A 20,877-nucleotide genomic window follows, 5' to 3' on the forward strand; every position below is an offset into this window, starting at 1 on the left:
CTGGCCTGTTTAATGAGGATCCTCCAGCTGTTTTCTAAGAAGCCCCCCCGATTTCCTTTTATTAGAGCCCAAGGAATTCAGACCAGTCAGCACTAGAGGTGACGGAAAGTTACAAACTAAAAAAAAAAAAACAATGTGGTGAATGCAGAACGCTCTTGTGTGTTTCGTTTAAAACACTATGTTAGAACAATTTGAGGGAGAGAACTGGAAATGTGAAGGGTAGGGTTAGGGTTAGGGTTAGGGTTAGGGGGAAACAGGTTAATTGAGGGCAGTCTATAAAAAAAATAAAACATATGGACCGGAGGAATGAAGGAGGTGTCAGCAGTACTGGCACCCATTCATGACCCATTCAATGGCTTCACCATGGTTGATCCATGCCTCGTACCTCACTTCCAGTTAACACACATGAAAAGAAGTTGCTTCTGACATCCTATAAATTTACAGACCTAAATGTACTAAATCTACTTGTAATATTTGAAGACACTCCAGACCCCCTGTGACCCTGAACAGGACAAGCAGTTACATAAAATAGATGGATGGATTTACCTTTTTAACACAGATTAGTGCACAAAATATGCTAGCACAAAAAAAATCAGGATATACGTTTGATTTATTTAGAAGATGCTTTTATCCAAATTTCTGAGTAAGTAGAGTCAGCCATTCCCTGGGCCAGTTGGCGGTTAAAGGCTGTGCAGAAGATCCCAAAGGGAAAATCACTCTGCTGACTATGGGATATGAAGCAACCTTCTGACCACAGACACTGTACCCTAACCCATTGCCCCACACACCACTACAGTCACATGACAGGGGACAGTATGATGGAATGTGAGTCTGTTGCTATACGCTCACAATAGGCAATTCAATAAGTCATCTTTGGGTGGTAGAAAGACACCAACTGAAATATGGTGAGAACATGCAGACTCTGCGTACATGGAGCCCGGGATGGAGACACCAACAGCCCTGAAAGTGTGAGGCGATAGCAAGGTCTAACAAGACACCATGACTAAGCTTGCAGATATTTCACGTTTATTAAAAATGACTTCTTTGTTTGGCTTGAGAGGCATATTTATATCAGCAAAATCAAGGATGTAAAAAGTGACATCCTTATCTGAGGCTAGGGATATGCATATCGCTACTAAAATGGGGATTCTTTTAATCTGAATATTTTCCTTTTGAAAATCAAAACCCTAACCCTAACCCCCCCCCCCCCCCCAGCTCAACAAAAATCCTTATTAACGATACGAATTGGCTATGAGACTATGGAGGGTGTTTTGTGACAATGTTGAATATATGAATGACATTTTACTTATTTTAATCGCACATTGTCATTTAAATAAACATTTATTGTTGTTGCTTTAGCTTTGAATTGAATAAGTGAAACTGTTGGTTTTGCCAGCTTGTTAATAGTTTAACTCAAAGCCAGGCCTGGTGTGTTATGAAATGTATGCTTAGTGATGATGCGTGTTTGGGTTGTTATATAATGTTGACTTATACGGTTAATAAGCTACAGAAACAAATAAAATCTGTCACAGAATTGTACGGTCACATTACCTTTAAACTGAAGAACCAAAAATTAATTTTATTTCAGGTAATCATTTAAGGACTAAATAAGGGCAGATTAAATAGATGCACAAGATGAAATATTTTATTAATAGGACCAATAATTAAATGTTTTGGTTATGCTTTCGAGGCAGCATGGTGGTGCAGTGGTTAGCACTGTAAGGGGCGGCATGGTGGTGCAGTGGTTAGCACTGTAAGGGGCGGCATGGTGGTTCAGTGGTTAGCACTGTAAGGGGCGGCATGGTGGTGCAGTGGTTAGCACTGTATGGGGCGGCATGGTGGTGCAGTGGTTAGCACTGTTGCCTCACACCTCTAGGACCCGGGTTCGAGTCTCCGCCTGGGTCACATGTGTGTGGAGTTTGCATGTTCTCCCCATGGGGTTTTCTCCAGGTACTCAGGTTTCCCCCCCCCCCACAGTTCAAAAATATGCTGAGGCTAATTGGAATTGCTAAATTGCCCATAGGTGTGCATGTGTGAGTGAATGGTGTGTGAATGTGCCCTGTGACGGGCTGGCCCCCCATCCTGGGTTGTTCCCTGCCTCATGCCCATTGCTTCCGGGATAGGCTCCGGACCCCCCGTGACCCAGTAGGATAAGCGGTTTGGAAAATGGATGGATGGTTATGCTTTCTTTAAACATACCTTTGTAATATAAAATTTTAAATTCAACATAGAATTCAGCAGGCAGCATATTACTTATAACATCAGATTTAAAAACCCTTGGTCAGTTGCCCTAATCCACACACCAACCAACATTAAGGCTTGAGAGGTCATATATTGGAACTATATACAAAAGGTAGAACATGTCAATAGAAACAGAAAATAAGGGTGCTTACCTTACAGTAACATATCAGGAAAACACCATTTTATAAGCATAAAAACTTAGAGTTCTGGCCAGTGTTGCATGGCGATACAAAACCATCCTCTTCCATCAGGGCCCGTCAACAGTCGTAATCAGATTACAGAAATATTCTTTCCGGATCCTGGAAACCACACTCCTATGTTCCGTTTTGGATCACCTACAAAAAGCCTAAGAAACTATAGTAAACGTGCCTAAGGAAATCTGTGCAGCCCAACACCAGTATGTCTGTCAGTCTGTGCCACAGACTGAAAGATTTCACATAGAATATGGTTAGTGGGTCACATCATATAGGTGCATACCCTAGAGCTGTAATGGGATTTAGTTGGCTGAATGTCAGAACCTTGCGGTATTACCACAGGCAGGGTTGCGTCAGCGGTGCTTAACTTGTAATGTTGGGTCACTTGCTTAAATACACTTTGACAGATGCTCCCTTTGAAGTGCTGATGCTTTTGTACCAGTAATGTCAGTCTGAAAACATACATGATCACCAACATTATAAGTATTTAGGCAACACCACATGTTACCAGCAGGGAACATGCTCCAACTTGAAAATACCCATCATGGTGTCATTGAGTGTTTTCTATCAGTAACAAACTTGATACATTATAATACAACTTAAATTTCCAACACAAAACTTTGGATGTGGTTATTTCTTATCAAGGTGAGTAATATCAGAGCTACACGATTTGTATGCTTATCAAATACTGTGCTAGTTTACAGTTTCATGCTTTATATACCTAGTTAGTTCAAAGCAAGTACAAACATATCAGTAACCCAGCTTATAGTTACCTGTCAGTTACATGGTCAATGACTAAACTGGCACAGCCATATACAGGAGTACATGCCTTGTAGAGGGCTAAATAATTACAGGGATAAAACATGTGGGATCCAGAAAAGAGTTTAGTTCTGAAGTATTTCCTTATATGAATAGATATGAATAGTGCCATTTCTGTGTATTCGGGACCTTTTATCAGGGTCTTAAATCAGGACAGGCATTTAAGAATGTAGACTCAACATTGTACTTAAAAAAAGAACTATCAAAAGTAAATGAATAAAATGTGCCACTAAGGTAACCGTAGAAACCAGCAGAGACAAACATATTTTCCAATGCATGGCAAAATCAGCTTGATGAAAATGACTCGTCAAAGTGTTGGCTGTAACAGTTAATATAATTATATATAAACACGTGTACAAGCAATATGACAGAGGAGGTAATAAAAATAAGCATCAGCGATATATCATAAACCAGATACAATATATACAATATAATAGCTATAGACCAATCAGTTGTTTAAATATGAATAATTCGGTGTTTCTTGTGGATGCAGCATTTTCGTGCTCGTCTCGCCAAAGACGGAAACAAAATGTTAAGCAATCAAAAAAAAATTTTAATTCAAGAGAAGTGACTCATAACACATCCTACTGTAGTCATTTTATCAAAAAGTATATATCAGTATGACTGTAACAGAACCTGCTGCATTCATTTGACTTCATACGCATAAATTCAACTGGTACCTATTGTTCACATTAGCATCCAAACAACTTAAAAACTTTATATCACAAAAATATTTTGTTCTGATGAACAAAGGATGAACATCCACTCAAACCATCAGCTCATTTTCTAACCGCTTATCTTGGTTAGGATCAGGGACGGATTACGGACCGGGCCAGCGGGGCCACTGCCCAGGGGCCCTTGGGGTGCAGGGGGCCCGTGGGGCCCCTAGCCCAAAACAATTTGCAACGCTTAACAATGTATTTTCGTTTGTCTATTTTAGAGGGCCTACATTCTTTGATCCTCTGCCTACAAGGGCCCCTGACCCTATAGGGAGGGCGTTTGGCTGCAAAGGGCCCTTGAATTGTGGTGGTGGTGCTGGTGGTGGTGGGGGGGGGGGGCTCGCGAACGTTTTGCCCAGGGGCCCACACAACCCATAATCCGTCCCTGGTTAGGATTATGATAACATACCTGTAAATAATAATATACCATGAAGTATTTACAGCCATCCATTTCCTGGTATGTTTTAAAGCTGCTTGGGGTATTTATTTAAGAAAATATTAAAAGTTAATAAAAATGAATTTCATGGTCTTATGAATTGCTTGCAAAAAGGATATATAGTGAATACATATTTTTACAACAATCGTTCCTTGGAGGTGATACACAGGAGACATTAACAGATATACAGAATACACAGAACATCAAATGTACTTGTTTAACTTATGCTTAGGTCTACATGTACAGACACCATAACCTGGGGGGGTGGATTTACTCAACCTCTTCCAGAGCACAGCATCCAATGAGCAAAAAGAGCATTTGGAAAATGCGAATGGTTGCAACTAATTTTAGAAAAACGCCATGTAAGTGCACTATAATAATTTAAATAAAGTGACGTAACAAAAAAGTAACAGATTTTTAATCATTTTTTGGCAAATAAAGATGCAGACAGTGATAAAAAAAATTACTTTTCACATTGGTCAAGGTGTGAAGAATGTATAAAGATGTTTATTATGTTGCTTAAAAAAAGTAAAAAACTTTTCCCTTCATTGTTCATAGTTTAAAAATGGCAGTGATATACATGATCTACTTGTTCTTTTTTACTGCCCTAAATATGTATTTAAACATTAAATAATTTTATCATTAAGTGCAATATCATTTTAGGGAGCAATTGTGTGCTTATTCCAACAACAAGCAGTGTCAAGCAGATTAATAAGAATACATAAATACATGTAACACTTCCATGGTTCATTGTCATACGTTCTTCATGTATGATATGGCACAACATGGCTCACGATTTACATGATGTAAGCTGTCATACAAAATGCGCTTCCCTGTGCTCCAGCTCCGGCAGGCGTCGGGGTCGCAATCTCTGGTATACAGGCTTGACTGGGAGAGCGTCCTGCACACCGCAGCCAGAAAACTGCGGCTGTGTCACAAGAACATTTGTAGATTCCACCTCAACGTCAACAGTTTCTTCATCGACAGACTCCTCCACACTCACCTCTCCTGCACTGTTGGTGGGTGAAACGTATGCCTTCACCTCCACATCTGAGGACTGCGTCATAGTGTTGTTCTGAGAAGGTTTGTAGAATGTTCCGGGTGGGGGCTGTAATGTCCGGGGTGCCCTCGAGACAGTGGGTTTAGGGCTGGAGTCATTTGCATCATTCTTCAAGCCTCCTGTGATATATTCTGATGGTACAGTCAAAGACAGTTTTTCAAAATCCCCTGATTCCTGTTGAGGGGAAATATTGACCGTAATCTTCGCAGTTCTAGGAGTAACGCTGTAATGCCTGTACTGCTTGTCCCATGTTCTCCTGAGGGTCAGATTTTTGACACGCGTGTCTTGACTGTGGCTGTTAATGCTGGAGCCAGACCGGTCTGGTTCCTCCAGTTCCTGTATGGGAGGACTGCGATCACAATCTGCTGTGCTTCTGGAGTTTACCTCATTGGCCTGGGCCAGGCCGGATGGGTTATCTAGGGCAAGGCTCACGGGCCGAGACGCCAGTCTGGTCCGCAGAGGTCGCAGATGGGTTTTGGTTGGGCTGTCATAGGACTTGCTAAACACCAGCTTGGATCTATGGATCTCCTCCTCATGTCCATTGAGTTCTTCTGAAACCGAGCTGAAAACTACAAGAGCAAGATTTAAAAATTATGGTTTTGGCACAAAATATTGATGAATGTTAGAAAACATCACAAAAACTTTATACATTGGCTGTATAAACATATTTACCAGATGATGTCTTCCTCCAGTCTGAGTTGTCCTTTGTTTCCATTACCTCATCCATCAAACGATTAGAAGGAATTACAGACGAGTGCCGTTTGTACACTTTAATGCTCTCCTGTAAGGAGACCAGAAAGTATGTTAGAGTCGCTCCTGGTATCACAGCATGCTTTTTGTTGGACACCTCCTGTCTGCTTCTCAATTGCAATCCTACCTCCTTGATGTCCACCAGAGACTTTGAATGCCTGCTGAGCATCTGTTCCTTCTCCTGGGGGGTCAGTCTTGGTGGCATGTCCTTTGGGGTCCCTGGAGAGGTCCTGCCTGCTGGGGGCGATGGGCTGGTGGGGATGTCAAAGATCTTTTCATAGTGGCGGATCAGTAGCTCCACGATGAGGGCCTGGTAGGGGTAGTCTACCAGCGAGGACAGCGAAACGTCGGCGTCCACCTGCCTCGGCTTGATGAGCGTGGGCCCAAAGATGATCCCCAAATTGCTGGCTGTCATTTTGTTCTCGTCTGCCTTCTCCGTTACTCTACATTATGAATTATGAAGGATTTCAAAACCTCAAAAGGTAAAGGCATCAATACAGCTAAGTAACCCCCTACAACAATACAATTGGTGTGATTCACTACAGATTAGGCTCATTTATGTTCCACTACATTGAGACCTGAGTCCACTGCAGGACATTCAAGCAAGCAAACAACCAACCAAATAAATGCAAAGAAAAATTCATAGCCACCAATTCACCTACAACAGCGTTTTTTGACCCAGTCCTTAACAGCCCTTGGACAGGCCAGATTTTTTCCTCATCCAAGATCCCAACACTCCTGTACCAACTATTTGGTGATCTTGATTGTTCAATTTGTTCTTAATTGTATGGTTCAGGTGTGATGGGAACTGGGAGACAGCAAAAATGTGGACTGTCTGGGGGTCCCCAAGGACTATGTTGAGAAACAATGATCTGGACGTAGGATAGTCATGCAAACAAAGAGAACACACTAACTGTACCAAGCAGGGGCTCACACTGCACAGACGGGTTCATATTAAATGCTTGTTTCATAGACACACACATCGGCACCTCATGTGATTCCTGTTGTCGATTACGCACTAAAAGTGCAGCCTGAGGGTGGAACGCACCTGTGCAGGTGACCTATGAGGAAGCGCAGGGTCCGGTAGTGTACTGGGGGTAGCTGCCGCAGCAGATCTTTCACCTTGAACAGCACCCGGTTGAGTTCGACGCTGACCTGGGATTGGTCAGTAACAGCGCCCCCGGTGGCCTTGTCCACCTCATCCACGATGATATTCTGGCTCTCCTTCGCCAGGCCAATGAAGTCGTTGTAGAAACGGAACAGGATCAGTGGCTCTGGGAGCTACAAGGGTAAAACCATGTTTACCAAGGTTCACAGGGTCCCAGTCAATCAATTATTTACTGATATCATTCATGTTTTATACTCATCTATAATCTATTTATATTCATCTATATCTACACACAATTTTTCACTCACTGGTACTCCACCAAGTGTCATGTCATGTGACAAAAAAAAAGCGATTTGATAATCCTGGAGAGTGGGGAGCACGGCTGATTCATACCCCGAGGAATGGGGGTTCACTGCTCTGGCCACATTCTCTGGTTGTCTCCCACAGTCCACAAACTAGTTGAAACTGTGCGTCTAACCTGACTGCTTATATGAATGTATGCTATGCGTGTTCAATGTGCTGGAGTCTCAGGATGCCTCAGGCCCTGTACCGGATAAGCAGTTATGAAATTTGGATGGGTGTAGCAGCCTTTCCATGTCAGTTTTCACTAGAAATCAAAGGTGACACACCAGGGTGGCACTGTCACTTGGCGGCGTACCTGTCGCAGGTAGAGTTTGAGCACGTTGCTGATGTCGTGAGGGTACAGCTCAGAGAGTTCAACCAGGTCCTTGCCGTTTTCAAAAGCCTGGCACAGCTTCTCCACCCGGGACTTCGCCCCATTGACACGGTATATACCCTTAATCCAGAAAAACAGATGTTAAGTGGAACAACGAATGAATGGCTGGTGAGTGCACCTAAGAGATTTTGAAACAACTGAAACCAGAACAGCTAAGGCACCTTCTGAGCCATTAGCAGGGAGTTCCATGCAATACTTTTCCTGTCACTGTTACTATTTATTGTTGCTTATTATTTATTGTTACTATTATTATCTAAATGTCCATTAATTGCCTAAATGCATGTACTCAGCTACTGCATCCATCCATCCATCCAGCCACCCATCAATCTATCTATCCACCCAACCACCCACCCACCCACCCATCCATCCATGTCAAAAGTACACCTACATCTGTCTTCATTTTAGCTGTTATTCACCTTATAGTAAAAGGCTAATATTGTAATGACCGAGAGAAATGTTAAACATCTCAAAAATTTCTAAAATTCTCTCTGCAAAATATCTTCTTTTTGCTTCTACAACAGTACAGAAATCAGCTACCTTGCTCTTACTCGTTGACCCAGCTCATCCAAAATCAGCTCTATAGGGTTAAAGTGAAGGGTGGTCATCTGTCACAGCATCTCTTTCCTTATTCATAAGATAATACTTAAATAGCCCAAAAGTGTCCCCAGGGTTGCTATGTTAAAATGATTTTTAGTAGGTGGGTCCAGAAGTTTGACTGGTTCTCCCTCTCTCTCCCCCTCTCTCCCCCTCTCGTCTGCTTAGCTCTAATCTGCTAACACAGCAGGGTGTCGCGCACAGGCGCCGGTACCTTGACGTTTAAGGCACGGTGTTCGATCTCCGACGTGCACTTCCTGATGATGAAGGGGATGCCGTCCGGGTTGTTCTGAGCCGCCTGTGTGAAGTCGATCCCAAAGAGGTGCAGTCTGCCCTGCAGCTTCCTGTGGCCACACTGGATTGCCAGCGTTTCCAGGCACTTTTTGTGGCAAGCAAGAGAGCACTAGGAAAAATACATATATAAATACATTCATATACAGCTCAATGTGTTAAAACACAATGCCTCTGATCAGAAGGTCGTCGGTTCAAATCCTGTGCTTTGCAAAGTGATTTCAGTGGTAGGTCTTTGAGCAAGACCACTAACCCCAATTTATCTTGGCTGACCTTACTTTCTCAACTGTACTTCTCTTTGGATAAGTGTTTGCTAAACAATTTAAACATAAAATAAACATATCTAGGGAAAATAATTCTATCTAGGAAGTATAATTCTTCTACTTTTGGCATGAGTAAATAAGCTGACGGAAAGTCCTGGTACCTCCTCACACTCTGCCCCATGGAACACGACCAGACCGTCACATTCCCGGCACTTGGAGGGGGAGCGCAGCTTCCGTAGCTTGTGCGTCTGGGCGGCTTTGGACATGTGAGTGTTCCGGAAAGGTCCAGGAGAGCTGCTAGAGTCATTCGCCATGTCACTCAATCCTGGAGGAGCATACCAAAGGTAGATGAGTAAATAACATTTTAATAACAAAATTTGAAAGAGTTATTTTAAAATCAAATCCATATTATTCACTACATGAACTGCATATACAACTTATGAACATGCATGTGATGTATATTATAAATATATTTTTTAATTAAACTTGAAGAAAACCAGTACTACTGACAGCTTCTTGAGTTAAATCATTTCCAAATGTCTACCAGTGGTTCAGATAAGGGCTGAACTGGGCATTTCCCCAGAGGGCCGACGGACTTGTGGGCTGGCAAAATTCATCCTGGGTATATATGTAGACAAAGGTCCATGGGCGAGTTTTAATCCCAGTCCAGCCTTGGTTCTGACTCACGTTCAGCACATTATAAATTAAAAAAAAAAAAACACCTTGTACAGCTGATTCTCTCCTGACACTCGTCTGACTCACCAGTATCCAGGGGCGACGGCAGCTCCCTCTCGTCCAGGTCGTCTGCGGAGGACATGGTGCCTGTCGAGGGGGTCCTCGGAATCCTCCGTTTGAAGTCACCTGCACCGGGGACATGGTCGCTGCTGTTATCGTGCGCATCTGTTTTTAACGCATCTTCGCATGCCACGTGTCGCTGCAGGAGGGGAATGGTGGGGAGCGGGGGGTACTTGGCATATGTGGTAAACTGCCCCCCCCCCACACAAAAGACCTCACAATGTGCATCATGGATTAATTCACACCTCCATTCAGCGATCAAGCACTCGACCCCCCCCCCCCCTCCCTGCCCCAGATGAATAGGCCACCCCAGTCAACTGCAGGACACATTCCCCGCATTTTTACACCCTTCGGCGTTAAGGCACCGACAAAGAGAGGACACTCTCAGGGCAGGGGGCTTTCATTCCTCATGACATCAACCCACAGAAATGCAGTTACTCAAACTCAATGGGCCTGGTGCTGATTTGCAGCCAGAGGACATTTCTCAGAACCATTTAACAGCAGCACTCCCTCCTGTATTAGTCACTGAAGCGGCAGCGGGGGGGGGGACCTTCTGATTAAGCATGACCACGTACCATAACATGAGACACGATGAGGTAATGTCAGATACAGCAAGATGTTTATTGTTCCCATGGGTTATTCATTATATCTGAAAGCAAAAGCTGCATATTCTACACAAGAATAAAACAATTATAATATCTGACACTTTATTAATCCCTGTGGGGAAATTCTCTTTACTCCTCCCCCAACTTGCCTCTGTAGGTCAGAGCAAGCTGGCTGCGAAGGGCAGCCACCCGTAGCGGCGCCCAGGGAACTGAGGACTAAGAGCCTTGCTCAAGGGCCCACAGATGTGCTGGGTCTGGGCTTGAACCAGCGATCTTCCAATCACTGGAACAGAGGGTTAGCCCACCGAGTCAGACACTGCTCCCATATATAATAAGATGGACAAGGATGCTTCATATATGTCCCACTACCCATCTGTCCATCCGTCTGTCTGTCTGTCTGTCCAGTCATCCATCCATCCATCCCTCCCTCCCTGTTTATCCAGTACAGGGTGACAGAGAGCCTGAAATCTACCCCAGAGAGCACAGGACATGAGACAGGGGGCACCCCTGAAGGGATAGACCCGCCCAATCGGCCGAAATGAAAAGGGCTTCCTGATTATATGCCATTGCTCTGTCAGCAAGGCTGGCAGCATCTTCGCAACAAAAGCGTGTGGCGTCTTGCGTGAAGAAAACAGGTATCCCATAAAAAAACAAGTCACTTGCCAAAATCCACCCACGACCCATGAAACGAGATGACGGAATGGCAGAAACATTCATTCTTGTTTTTCCCTTCAAGGTTTCTAGAAACGGGCACAGCGAGGAGTGGCTTCAGAGCCGCAGATTCCCCAGGGACAGACATCCTTGGAGCTCTCGCTGTAAGACCTGGGCCAAACGCCTACCTGGGCTGGCGGTGGGAGAGTCCGCAGAGCGGGACTCGCTGCTGCCCCCGGCACTCTCAGAGTCGCTGCACATACCAGCTCCCTGACCACCCAGGCTCCAGGCGCGAAACGTGGCCTGGACCTTTAGTGCTGCAACACAGTCATGTTCAATGCAATTAGGTTCATATTCACCATCCTGAGGTCTTAAACAGAAGTCAGAATGTGCCGTTAGTCACAATTCTCCTTTGCCCCCCCCAAATTAACACAAACACTAATAGGAATTTCTTATGTTCTCCAAAAAGTTGATACTATCTAGTTGGACGGCCAGATGAACACCGCTTCAGATCCCAAAACTCTCCTCAGGGGCACCTCAGCCATTCCATGTATTCGATACATTTCATGACAAGCTCATATAATTCATGTAATTACTTTTAAAGTCAGTGAGGTACTGATGACCCACATAAGGTTCACTAGGGGTCAAAAACAAATGCATCGGTGTGCTGGATGGTCTCTGCAAGTACAGGGGTAACTTTAGGGGAGCTTTTGAGATGGCTAACACACTTATACAGATATAATATCATATAGTTTTACATCATAAGATATTTGTGCAGTACTGTATCTCTGTTAAACAAAAAGTGATTGGCTCAGTTATCTTACAGATAAAAACCTTTGAAGTGAAATGTGCAAAACATTGAGATAAGGAGCGTGCACCGATTACAGCACATCACCACAGGACAAACCACCTCAGTGTTGAGAACCTGAGTGCAGCCATGTGGCAGGTGATACCTCAGCACCACACTAGTCCGAATGGACCAGCGTGACTTTTTTCAAGTGGTTAGAGTGTCAATCCTGCCAACGACCCACAAGTTATTCACCGTAAACTGGAGAACCTGCTTATGGGCCTGGATATAGATTACTGTCAACCCTAACCCTAACCCTAACCCAGGATGAAGCAGCTGGAGGTGAAGGGCCTTGCTCAAGGACCCAATGCATTAGAATTACTCTGGGCATTCATGGGATTCGAACCAGCAACCTTCTAGCTGCTGGCACGGATCCCTAGCTTCAGAGCCACCACTCCACCAAAACATTATTATATAATATACATTGAGTATGGCATAAATAGCATGACTAAGTTTTCAAGAGTAAATATGTAAATTTGTCACACAAAGTTGAAAAACTAAAAACTTAACTTTTTAAAACTTACAGAAAGGGTGGAAGGAGGAATAAAAAGGGAAAGAAAACTGGATTGATTCCAAAATGCAGGAATTGCGGGATTTTTTCCTGTGAATGCAGGATGGGTTTAATTTCCAAGCATAATAATTGAAAACTTGTGAATTACAGAAAGAGTGGAAGGAACAATAAAAAGAGGACAAAAAAGCTGGATTGATTCCAAGATACAGGAATTGCCGGATTTTTTCCCTGTGAATACAGGACGAGGTTTAATTTCCAGGCATAATGAAAAGGCATGAATAGCACATAGTTGGGAAGAGGGTGTGAGCTGTGTTCAGGCATGACAATCAAACCCACAGCCCCCACCTGCCAATCTCATTCCTCACTTGGTCACTTTTCACCCACTGCCACTGCGTGCTAACGAGTCACCAATATGTCGCTGTTTAGTCAATCTCTGATACTAATGAGGCTGCACATACCTGCCTGACACTGCGACGGCTCATCAGCCAGGAATGTCTCTTCTATTCTGTCACAACCTATTTATCTTTAGGTCTACTGGGGCCATGGCTACCTTTTATAGTGCGGAATCAAACCTATTGCTTCCTGACAGAATAATGCTAACCGCTCCATTAATGCACTATAAAAGTGAAAATAGTTTAAATAAAGTGATGTAACCATTTTCCACATAAATGTACATATACATATCGTCGCTGTCCAATGCAAAACACGCATCTCTAAAAATCCACTAGTTTAGGAGCATGAAAAAGACATTTTCTCAGGAACGACTTCACAGGTTCTCTACATTAAAAAGCCAATACAAAAAGTAAAAAGAAGGATTTAAAAAAATGTAAAAAGTGAAACAAGTACAAAATTTCTGTACAATGCACTTTAAAGGGGGCCTTTTCATGAACGTTTCATTAGTGCACCAGAAGAAGGCCCTGCCTCAAACCCTAAAGCTTACCGTGGATGTCCGTGCTGCTGTTGGATCGCCTTTCTCCGATCTTCCTCCCCATGTGTGACTGGACCGGACTGCCCACCTCCTCATTGCTGTGGAAATCCCCGGAGTTGAGGGACATTTGCGAAAGGTTTCCGTGGGAGTAGCTGGTGCTGATCCCCGTCCGCTTATTCGGCTGCAACCTGGTGGAAGAGCAGCAGGTTACGTCTGACCGATGGTGGCCATTATTTCGATGCTCCTTCACATTCACCACCCTCTGCGGTGATCTGGAGCCTTTTCTGGGAAGCCGACCATGCTGAGGGATGCCTGATTAAACGACCAGCACTGGTGTCACATGATCTGCATAAAGCTAGCCAAACAAAATACATGCCATCTTCAGACTCCCCTCAAGTTAATAACAACGATACCTGTGCAGTTTTAGTATTTATTAATTATTATTGCTATCTTACGGGTGGCACAATAACTTAGCAATTAGCTTCATACGTACCACCAGTGATGGAGATAACTGTTCGAAAAAAATGTTCAAACTCAGCCTGGGGTAAAACCACTATAATCTCCAAGTCGTGTGCGTCATACGAAAGGTGACAGTGTTGCGACACTATTTTTGCAAAAAAGTAAACAATGACACGCTTGCAGTCCAGAGAAGCACTATGGTGTCCTTTAGCTATCTTCCCCTGCTCACCTTCGCTCTCACCATCTCTCATAGCTCACCCCCCACCCCTCCCCCACCAAGGTTCCAGAGCACTCTTCAGAAGAGCGTAATCTTAAGTGCTGGCGGCATTGCCGGTGAACCGCTCCTCTAAGGCTTGTCGCCTTACCCGGCATTCTGGGGCCCGGCCCCATCAAAGCAGAAGGCCTCTCTCCTGCAGAGCTCCCTGGGCAGGTTCCTGACGAACTCCGTGTAGCGGCGTCCCGGATCGTACAGCTTGGCCGTCTCACAGAGCGACTGGTGTTTTAATGGAAGGGAGATGGCCAGAGCCTGCTGCATCTGGAACCAGTTCACTGTCACCTGTGGGAGGGAGTGGCCAGGCCACAAGTCACCGCAGCTGAATCATAAAGGTGACACAGCCTATAATTATATAGTTAATATTAGAATAATAGGATCAAGATCAACCACAGAACAACACGACCAAGCACAACAACTGCAACAATGATCAATAAAAATAAATACTAATGAAGAATAACATATTGCTATTATTAAGATAAAAAAATATATTGATTCCAGAGGAACTTCTTGAATTATTCAGTAATTATTATGTGTTATATCCATCCATGCATCCATCCTACAAAAACCAATCCCAGAAAACACTGGCGATTAAGGGCTAATATTGAATGGGGTGACATACTATCTATCAGTAGCTAAACCACAACACAGCCCAGTGCCCTTCTGGAGCCAGACACTCACGGCTTTCAATGTCAAGTCGCACTGAAACACCAGCTCTCGAATCTGCGTGAGGATTTCGCCCTTGACGTTCGCAAGCTCCAACCTCTTCACCCCCACGTCGGCAACGCAGGCTTTGTACTGCTCCTTAGCCTCCTCAGCCTGAAACGAGGCACGAGCGGAATCCCATGCACGAGACAGAGAAGCCACTTTCAAAACAAAAGCAAAGATTATAACACAGCTGCACAGCTGCAGCGTGTTCCAGACAAACATAAAAAGCCTGATAAAGCAGCTTTAATAATGCGACTCATCATTGCTAATAATCGACCTTTAATTAGTTTATAGAATTTATTTTATACTGTGTTTGATTGTACCGTTATTTCACTGAACTTGTGTAACCCACTTGGACAATCACAAAAAAAATTCTCCAAATTTGATTCTTGATGTCAGTGACGCAATATTACAAGACTATTCTCTGCAGAGGAGGGATACGGGAAGCCATACGGGGTGGGGGAGGGTGCATACCTTCTGCAGTGCCTCCTCCTCCATTCTCCTCCTCTTCTCTAGCTGCTTGCCTCCACTAGTCAGCTGCTCCTCCTCGGCGCGGCTGGTGCAGGAGCGCGCCCGCTCATACTCCTCCAGCCTCTGGGCCTGCAGGATCCTGGCCTTCCGCAGCGCATTTTCCGCTTCTTGCTAAACCGCAGGAGGAAGTGAAACAGTTCCTCATGACCAAGTAGCATGCACAGGAGCATGCATCACAGTGTACACACGCACACTTGCACCCGCTCGCACTGTACTAACATTAATAAGCAAATCCAGATATGTGGACCATATACTCATATATGCCAGCTAGGGCAGATCTTAGTGCTTCACCATCTATTTATTGAAAATTCATTGTATAGTGTTACATAGTGTTGTATAGTGTTGCCCCTTTACTAACTGAATTTTTAACTGCATTTTTCTGTTTTTATGTCCATGTCTCAGTATTTTGAAAATTAAAAGTCCTCCATATTTACATTCTATTTATCACTCATACATCATATAGCAGAAGATGATAATCAAGCTACTTTGAGTTGAACATGTTATTTCATCAGGGCATATTGATATACAGGATATATCAAGAACACCTACACTTCATATTACTACACTTCACATCATAAGGATCAGTGAGCTAACTCAAAAAACTCACTATTTTTTTTTGTTCCCTCTGCCACTGCTCCTTGATCTCTTTCCTACGTTTGTCCAGCTCGTTCTTCCGAGCTAGCAGGGGCTAGAGCATTAGGAAGAAAAACAAAAGAAGTACCATTTTAAGGGAAACAGACGACACATTGTTTGTTTATAACAAATGAAAACTGCAGCAGCTGTAGTAGCCAAAAGAAACGGCTTAATTTTATACACACCTGAGTGAATTTGTTTGACTGCAGTGCAGCGGCAGTTTGCAGCACTAACTGGCTGTACTCAATGTCATTTTTAAAGGCGGAGATGTAAGCCTCCTGGAATGGCATGTACACCTTCAGCATTAAAAAAAAAAAAAGAAAGTAATTTCTGCGTTAAAAACACCGGTATTCATGCATCTTATTCGTTCCTCAGTATCTGACAGGCTCAAGCCCCAATAAGCTCGGCTACCTGCTGACTTGTGAGGGTCTTTGCAGATTCGGCCATTTTGGCAAAGGCTTTTGCGCATTCGATATCTGGAAGCACAAACGATGGTTAGAGATGTTCTTGGAGCACAAAGAGTAAAACAAACCCTGTAGAGGCAGCCTGGAGGCTATGCCACGAAGGCAAATCCATGAGATAGCATGCTTAAATCCAGCTCCACCCACTCACCCAGGCTGAGCCTCTTCTCCACCCAGGCCAGAAGATCCTTGGTGTACTTTGACCAGGCCTTGGTATAGAGCAGCGCCGATTCCACACCACTGTCACTGCCCAAGAGCACACTGTCCACCTCCTTCGCCCGTGGCGACCCTGGAAATGTGCACCGGACACCAGGGAGGGTGAGACAGAGGGGCATCTGCATCGCCACCAAGACCAGCAACCACTTGGTCTGCGTTCCGCAGGAGAAAAGCTCCCGCTGACTTTGCCCATGGAAGGGGGGGGGGGTCATCTTAATCCTTGCTGACGCTAAGCAGACCCGCTAAGGATTTCCACCCCTTCTTTAGTGTAACAACATAGACAGTCTGTTGCAACTGTACCCTACTGCATTGGTGCAGACTGCAGCTGTACTCCCGATGCAGAAGCTTGCCGGTATTTGGTGTCTGTACGCAAGCTCACATCAAAAGCAGAGAGGAGTTTCGAAACTTTGGGGCGCAGGATCAGGCAGTGGGAATTTAGAGTTCCTTAAACGCAAACAGGAAATGTGGATGTGGAGAGACTCTTACCTGGGCTGTCATCCTTTTCAGGAGAAGATCCCCCAGATTCTGCACAAAGGTTCTCAAAAGACTTGAAAAGAAAACAGATCCAGGATCAGTAGGGTCAGACTCGACCATTTATAAATAAATATGTACATTTTTGAGATGTATGTGTCCTCCTGACATCAACTGCATGAGTGAAAAAATGTTCAAAGCATGGTTTCGTAATTTGGCAAACATGCACGTGATGCGTCCTTGAGTGATAAGGCTCATATCTAATCTCTTTTCACTAAGGGTGAATATTACATACTTCACCAAATGATTAGTTCTTAATATACATCATGAATAATACGATTCACATGGTCGCAATGGCAAACAAACACAGCATGAATCCTTACTCGGCTTTTGAGAGTCTGGGTCAGTCCCAGTGCTGATCCTCTGTCCACATCTCCCATAAGGAAGTCTGACACTCTGGAGGAAGGAGAGAGGAAGTGACACACAATCACAGCTGGAAAGCACCCGCATCCCAAGGAAAGAAGGACGCAAATTGCCTATTAATTTTAGGCAAAAATTTTTGCAAAACCAAGTGAAGAAAGTTCAGCTTGACCCTACAAAGACTCTGCTATTTCAAGAGAACTATTTGGACAGCAAATATCCTTAACTCAGTATATCGGACGTGTTTTGGAGAATTTCTCTGGATTTAGTGAGTTTGAAGAACAAATTTCCAAAGCGCCTTTTTTGTTGTTTGAGATGACAGCAGGTCACCTAAAGTTAGGCTTCCTCATCACAATTTACATGTAATGTCATTTCCCAGTCGTGTGCTATGAACTATTACCGTCAAGGCTCTGAAAACTTTACACCGTACAGTGTTACTGACATCAATGCCTGAAAGAATGCAGTTCCTTAAGAGAAGCAGAAAACACAGGCACTTACACATTGCCAAAAGTGAACGCAAACGTGTCGATGGAAGAGTGTATCTCATCAAAAAGGTTCCTCTTATTGTCTTCATTCACCTCCTTGAAGTTCACACCTGTCCAGGGAAACATGCAATAGTACAGTTACTCATTGTAGACAAACGCAATATCAAGAAAACAGGTATAGAAGATTCTAACAGGTCTGGATGCTATTCAGCCAAATGGCTATTTCAATATTAGTTTAAATACTAGAACTCGTGGCCATAAGTGGAAATTAACGGGAGAACATTTTAAAAAGAATTTGAGGAAGCACTTCTTTACACAGCGTATACAGTATGGAACAGTCTTCCTGCTAACGTAGTGCAAGCTAAAGCCCTGGGTTCCTTTAAATCAGAGCAAGATAAGATTAACAACTCTGAGCTATTAGTTAAGTTCTCCACAAACGAGCTTGATGGGCCGAATGGCCTCCTCTCGTTTGTAAATTTCTTATGTTTTTAAAAAAATTATTTGATATTAAAAACGGTCCATTCATTTTTCTGAAATCCCCCCTCAGTTTAAAAATAAGGACAGTTAATATATACAACTATGTAGCAGAATGCTTTTATCCAAAAACAGTACATTTGATGTTACAACTGAGAAAGCAAGCCAGTTCCTGGAATAACCATTGGGCTTTGCTCAGGGGCCCAGGGGTGAAACTACTTTGCCGACCATGGGATACTAGACTTAACTTATTACACAAGTCCATTTCGCTTGACTTTATGTTTAGAATGTATTACTGTGTACCAACAGGAACAACGAATGCCGTAATGTTTACTATTCACAAAAGTCCCCTTTGTGATGTAGGCCCAAGCACCCAAATAAGGGTGTGAGTGACCAGCAAAAACACGTTTGCAAGAGTTACGCAAAACAAGCGCGTGTGACTCAGTGAACGCACCGGAGGTCTGCACGTGCATATGTGTGTGTGTGTGTGTGTGTGTGTGTGTGTGTGTGTGTGTGTGTGTGTGCACCATGCTCGCAGACGCTGACCTCATCCCCTCCGCAGGAGTGAAATGTCCTCATTGCTTCCACAAAGTGGGGTAGCAAGTTTGTACCGGAATCTTAAAAGGCGGCACAGGCAGAAAAGAAGGAAAAGCTCTGCACTTTGTCATCTCTGTCATCTCATCTGATTTTATAAGAAGCTCAGAAACTCACCTCGTTCAAATATTTTTCAATTTAAGCCGTAGGTTTATGCCTAAATCAGCTTTTTTATGTTAAGGACAAGCAAGTTTCAGGCGCAAAACTCATTGACATTCCTGCTGTTATCCCCTAGACTTGTGGCCATGCAGTAAAATAACAGGTTTGAAACCCCCCCCCACCAAATCAACAAATCCTCTTATGGGGACCCCACCCCAGTTGGCAAAACTTATGGAGAGGGACCCCCCTGGTCATCAAAATACCCATGGGTTGCCCCACAAAAAATTTAATTTTTTAATTGCGGCAAAAAAAATCCCTCCCAGAAACTAAAATATAATAATGAACTAATCATCAAAGTTAAGGACAACTGTATTCAGTCTATGTACTAGAAAGCCTAAAAACACCACAAACAGTTTAGAACTAAATGCATTAAACTATCAAGCCACCGCTTCCTGTCTCCGTACTACAATACCACAGGAAACTCAGGAATACAGCTTGAAATCCAAACAAAAGTAACCAGGCCTTACCCACTGTTACGCATCCCATTCGGCCAACTGAACTCCGGTTGATGAAACTAGCAAGATTATTCAGGTCAAATGTAACAAACTCCTGGGGCTCGGCTCAACCAAGCCTGGGAATTTTCTGAGCTTGCACTTTTTCCAGCAGCAGGAAAGGTGCCGATATGAAGCCCTTTTCCAAATAAAAGCCCTCTGGAAGGTCCAGGCAAATCTTCTGTAAGGGTTCTGGGAAGATTCCGGTCAGGCACAAAGAGCTGTACTCCTACGAGGAGAGGCACAAGCCCCTATCCAGGTCTAAGTGGTTCTTCCAAAGGCTCAGCCTGCGAGCCATGACTCTAAACCTCTGCTATTCCGAGGCTTTCCCCAGGACATCCTGAGGCTGCACGCAGGAACAATGCCCAGGGAAGGCAGCTGCTCACAATGCACGTATAGGAACTACATCATCCAGCAAAAATGGCCTTCGAGGAAACACCCACCACTTTGATGGAGAACTTATCATGGTTTTTTTTCCACCCCTGATTAATTCAAAACAAATGGATATTGTTTGTTGAATAAAAATGTATGAGATTCACACACATCCAGACAAACCTTTAGGTAGGGCTATCAAACACACGGGATGACATGTAACAGGTCAGTTAAGGTTAAACATGTAACTCAACCCACAGAAAGGACTCTAAAAGGCACAGCAAATCATCCACGTGAACGTAAACCCACAAAGAAAAGATTGAATGTGATAATGCTTTTCTGACATATTCATTACTATGTAATGGCAGTTCATAACAGTTTAAAAAAAATACAAAATTTTTGTAAGGTAATAACATTTTATTAAAAAAAAAAAAAAAAAAAAAAAAAAGAGCGTAATGCCTAAACCATCACTGTTATTTAGTGACAGTAGTATGAAAGTGGTTCATTTCTTCAAATCAGAGACATCTGTCTTCAACAAATGGAGACGTGCAACCCTGTGGTAAATTCCCTCAGCTCATTCTCAC

At 43.6% G+C, this 20,877-nt stretch overlaps 1 protein-coding gene across 3 annotated transcripts in view; it reads right to left on the minus strand.

Moving 5' to 3' along the window:
• Positions 1-3,569: 3,569 nt before the first annotated feature.
• Positions 3,570-20,877, minus strand: part of LOC125708909 (rho GTPase-activating protein 29-like) — a 34,619-nt gene continuing 17,311 nt past the window's right edge. The window contains exons 1-21 of one of the 3 annotated variants that reach the window (XM_048976833.1): positions 19,898-20,294; positions 18,217-18,313; positions 17,682-17,754; positions 17,314-17,374; positions 16,763-16,900; positions 16,562-16,626; positions 16,336-16,446; positions 16,125-16,205; positions 15,461-15,628; positions 14,960-15,097; positions 14,373-14,563; positions 13,561-13,736; positions 11,451-11,579; positions 9,974-10,072; positions 9,373-9,536; positions 8,872-9,060; positions 7,986-8,123; positions 7,268-7,500; positions 6,347-6,662; positions 6,142-6,250; positions 3,570-6,038 (exon numbers count right to left, since the gene is read on the minus strand). In XM_048976833.1, the coding sequence (XP_048832790.1) occupies positions 5,224-6,038; positions 6,142-6,250; positions 6,347-6,662; positions 7,268-7,500; positions 7,986-8,123; positions 8,872-9,060; positions 9,373-9,536; positions 9,974-10,072; positions 11,451-11,579; positions 13,561-13,736; positions 14,373-14,563; positions 14,960-15,097; positions 15,461-15,628; positions 16,125-16,205; positions 16,336-16,446; positions 16,562-16,626; positions 16,763-16,900; positions 17,314-17,374; positions 17,682-17,754; positions 18,217-18,313; positions 19,898-19,916 (3,510 nt within the window). In that variant the 5' untranslated portion in view covers positions 19,917-20,294 and the 3' untranslated portion in view covers positions 3,570-5,223. Of the gene's footprint in view, positions 6,039-6,141; positions 6,251-6,346; positions 6,663-7,267; positions 7,501-7,985; positions 8,124-8,871; positions 9,061-9,372; positions 9,537-9,973; positions 10,073-11,450; positions 11,580-13,560; positions 13,737-14,372; positions 14,564-14,959; positions 15,098-15,460; positions 15,629-16,124; positions 16,206-16,335; positions 16,447-16,561; positions 16,627-16,762; positions 16,901-17,313; positions 17,375-17,681; positions 17,755-18,216; positions 18,314-19,897; positions 20,295-20,877 lie in introns of those variants that run through there. The other 2 variants (XM_048976831.1, XM_048976832.1) reach the window with 2 other exon arrangements.

This window comes from Brienomyrus brachyistius, chromosome 15 (assembly GCF_023856365.1).
Source record: "Brienomyrus brachyistius isolate T26 chromosome 15, BBRACH_0.4, whole genome shotgun sequence".
Lineage (NCBI taxonomy): Eukaryota > Metazoa > Chordata > Actinopteri > Osteoglossiformes > Mormyridae > Brienomyrus > Brienomyrus brachyistius.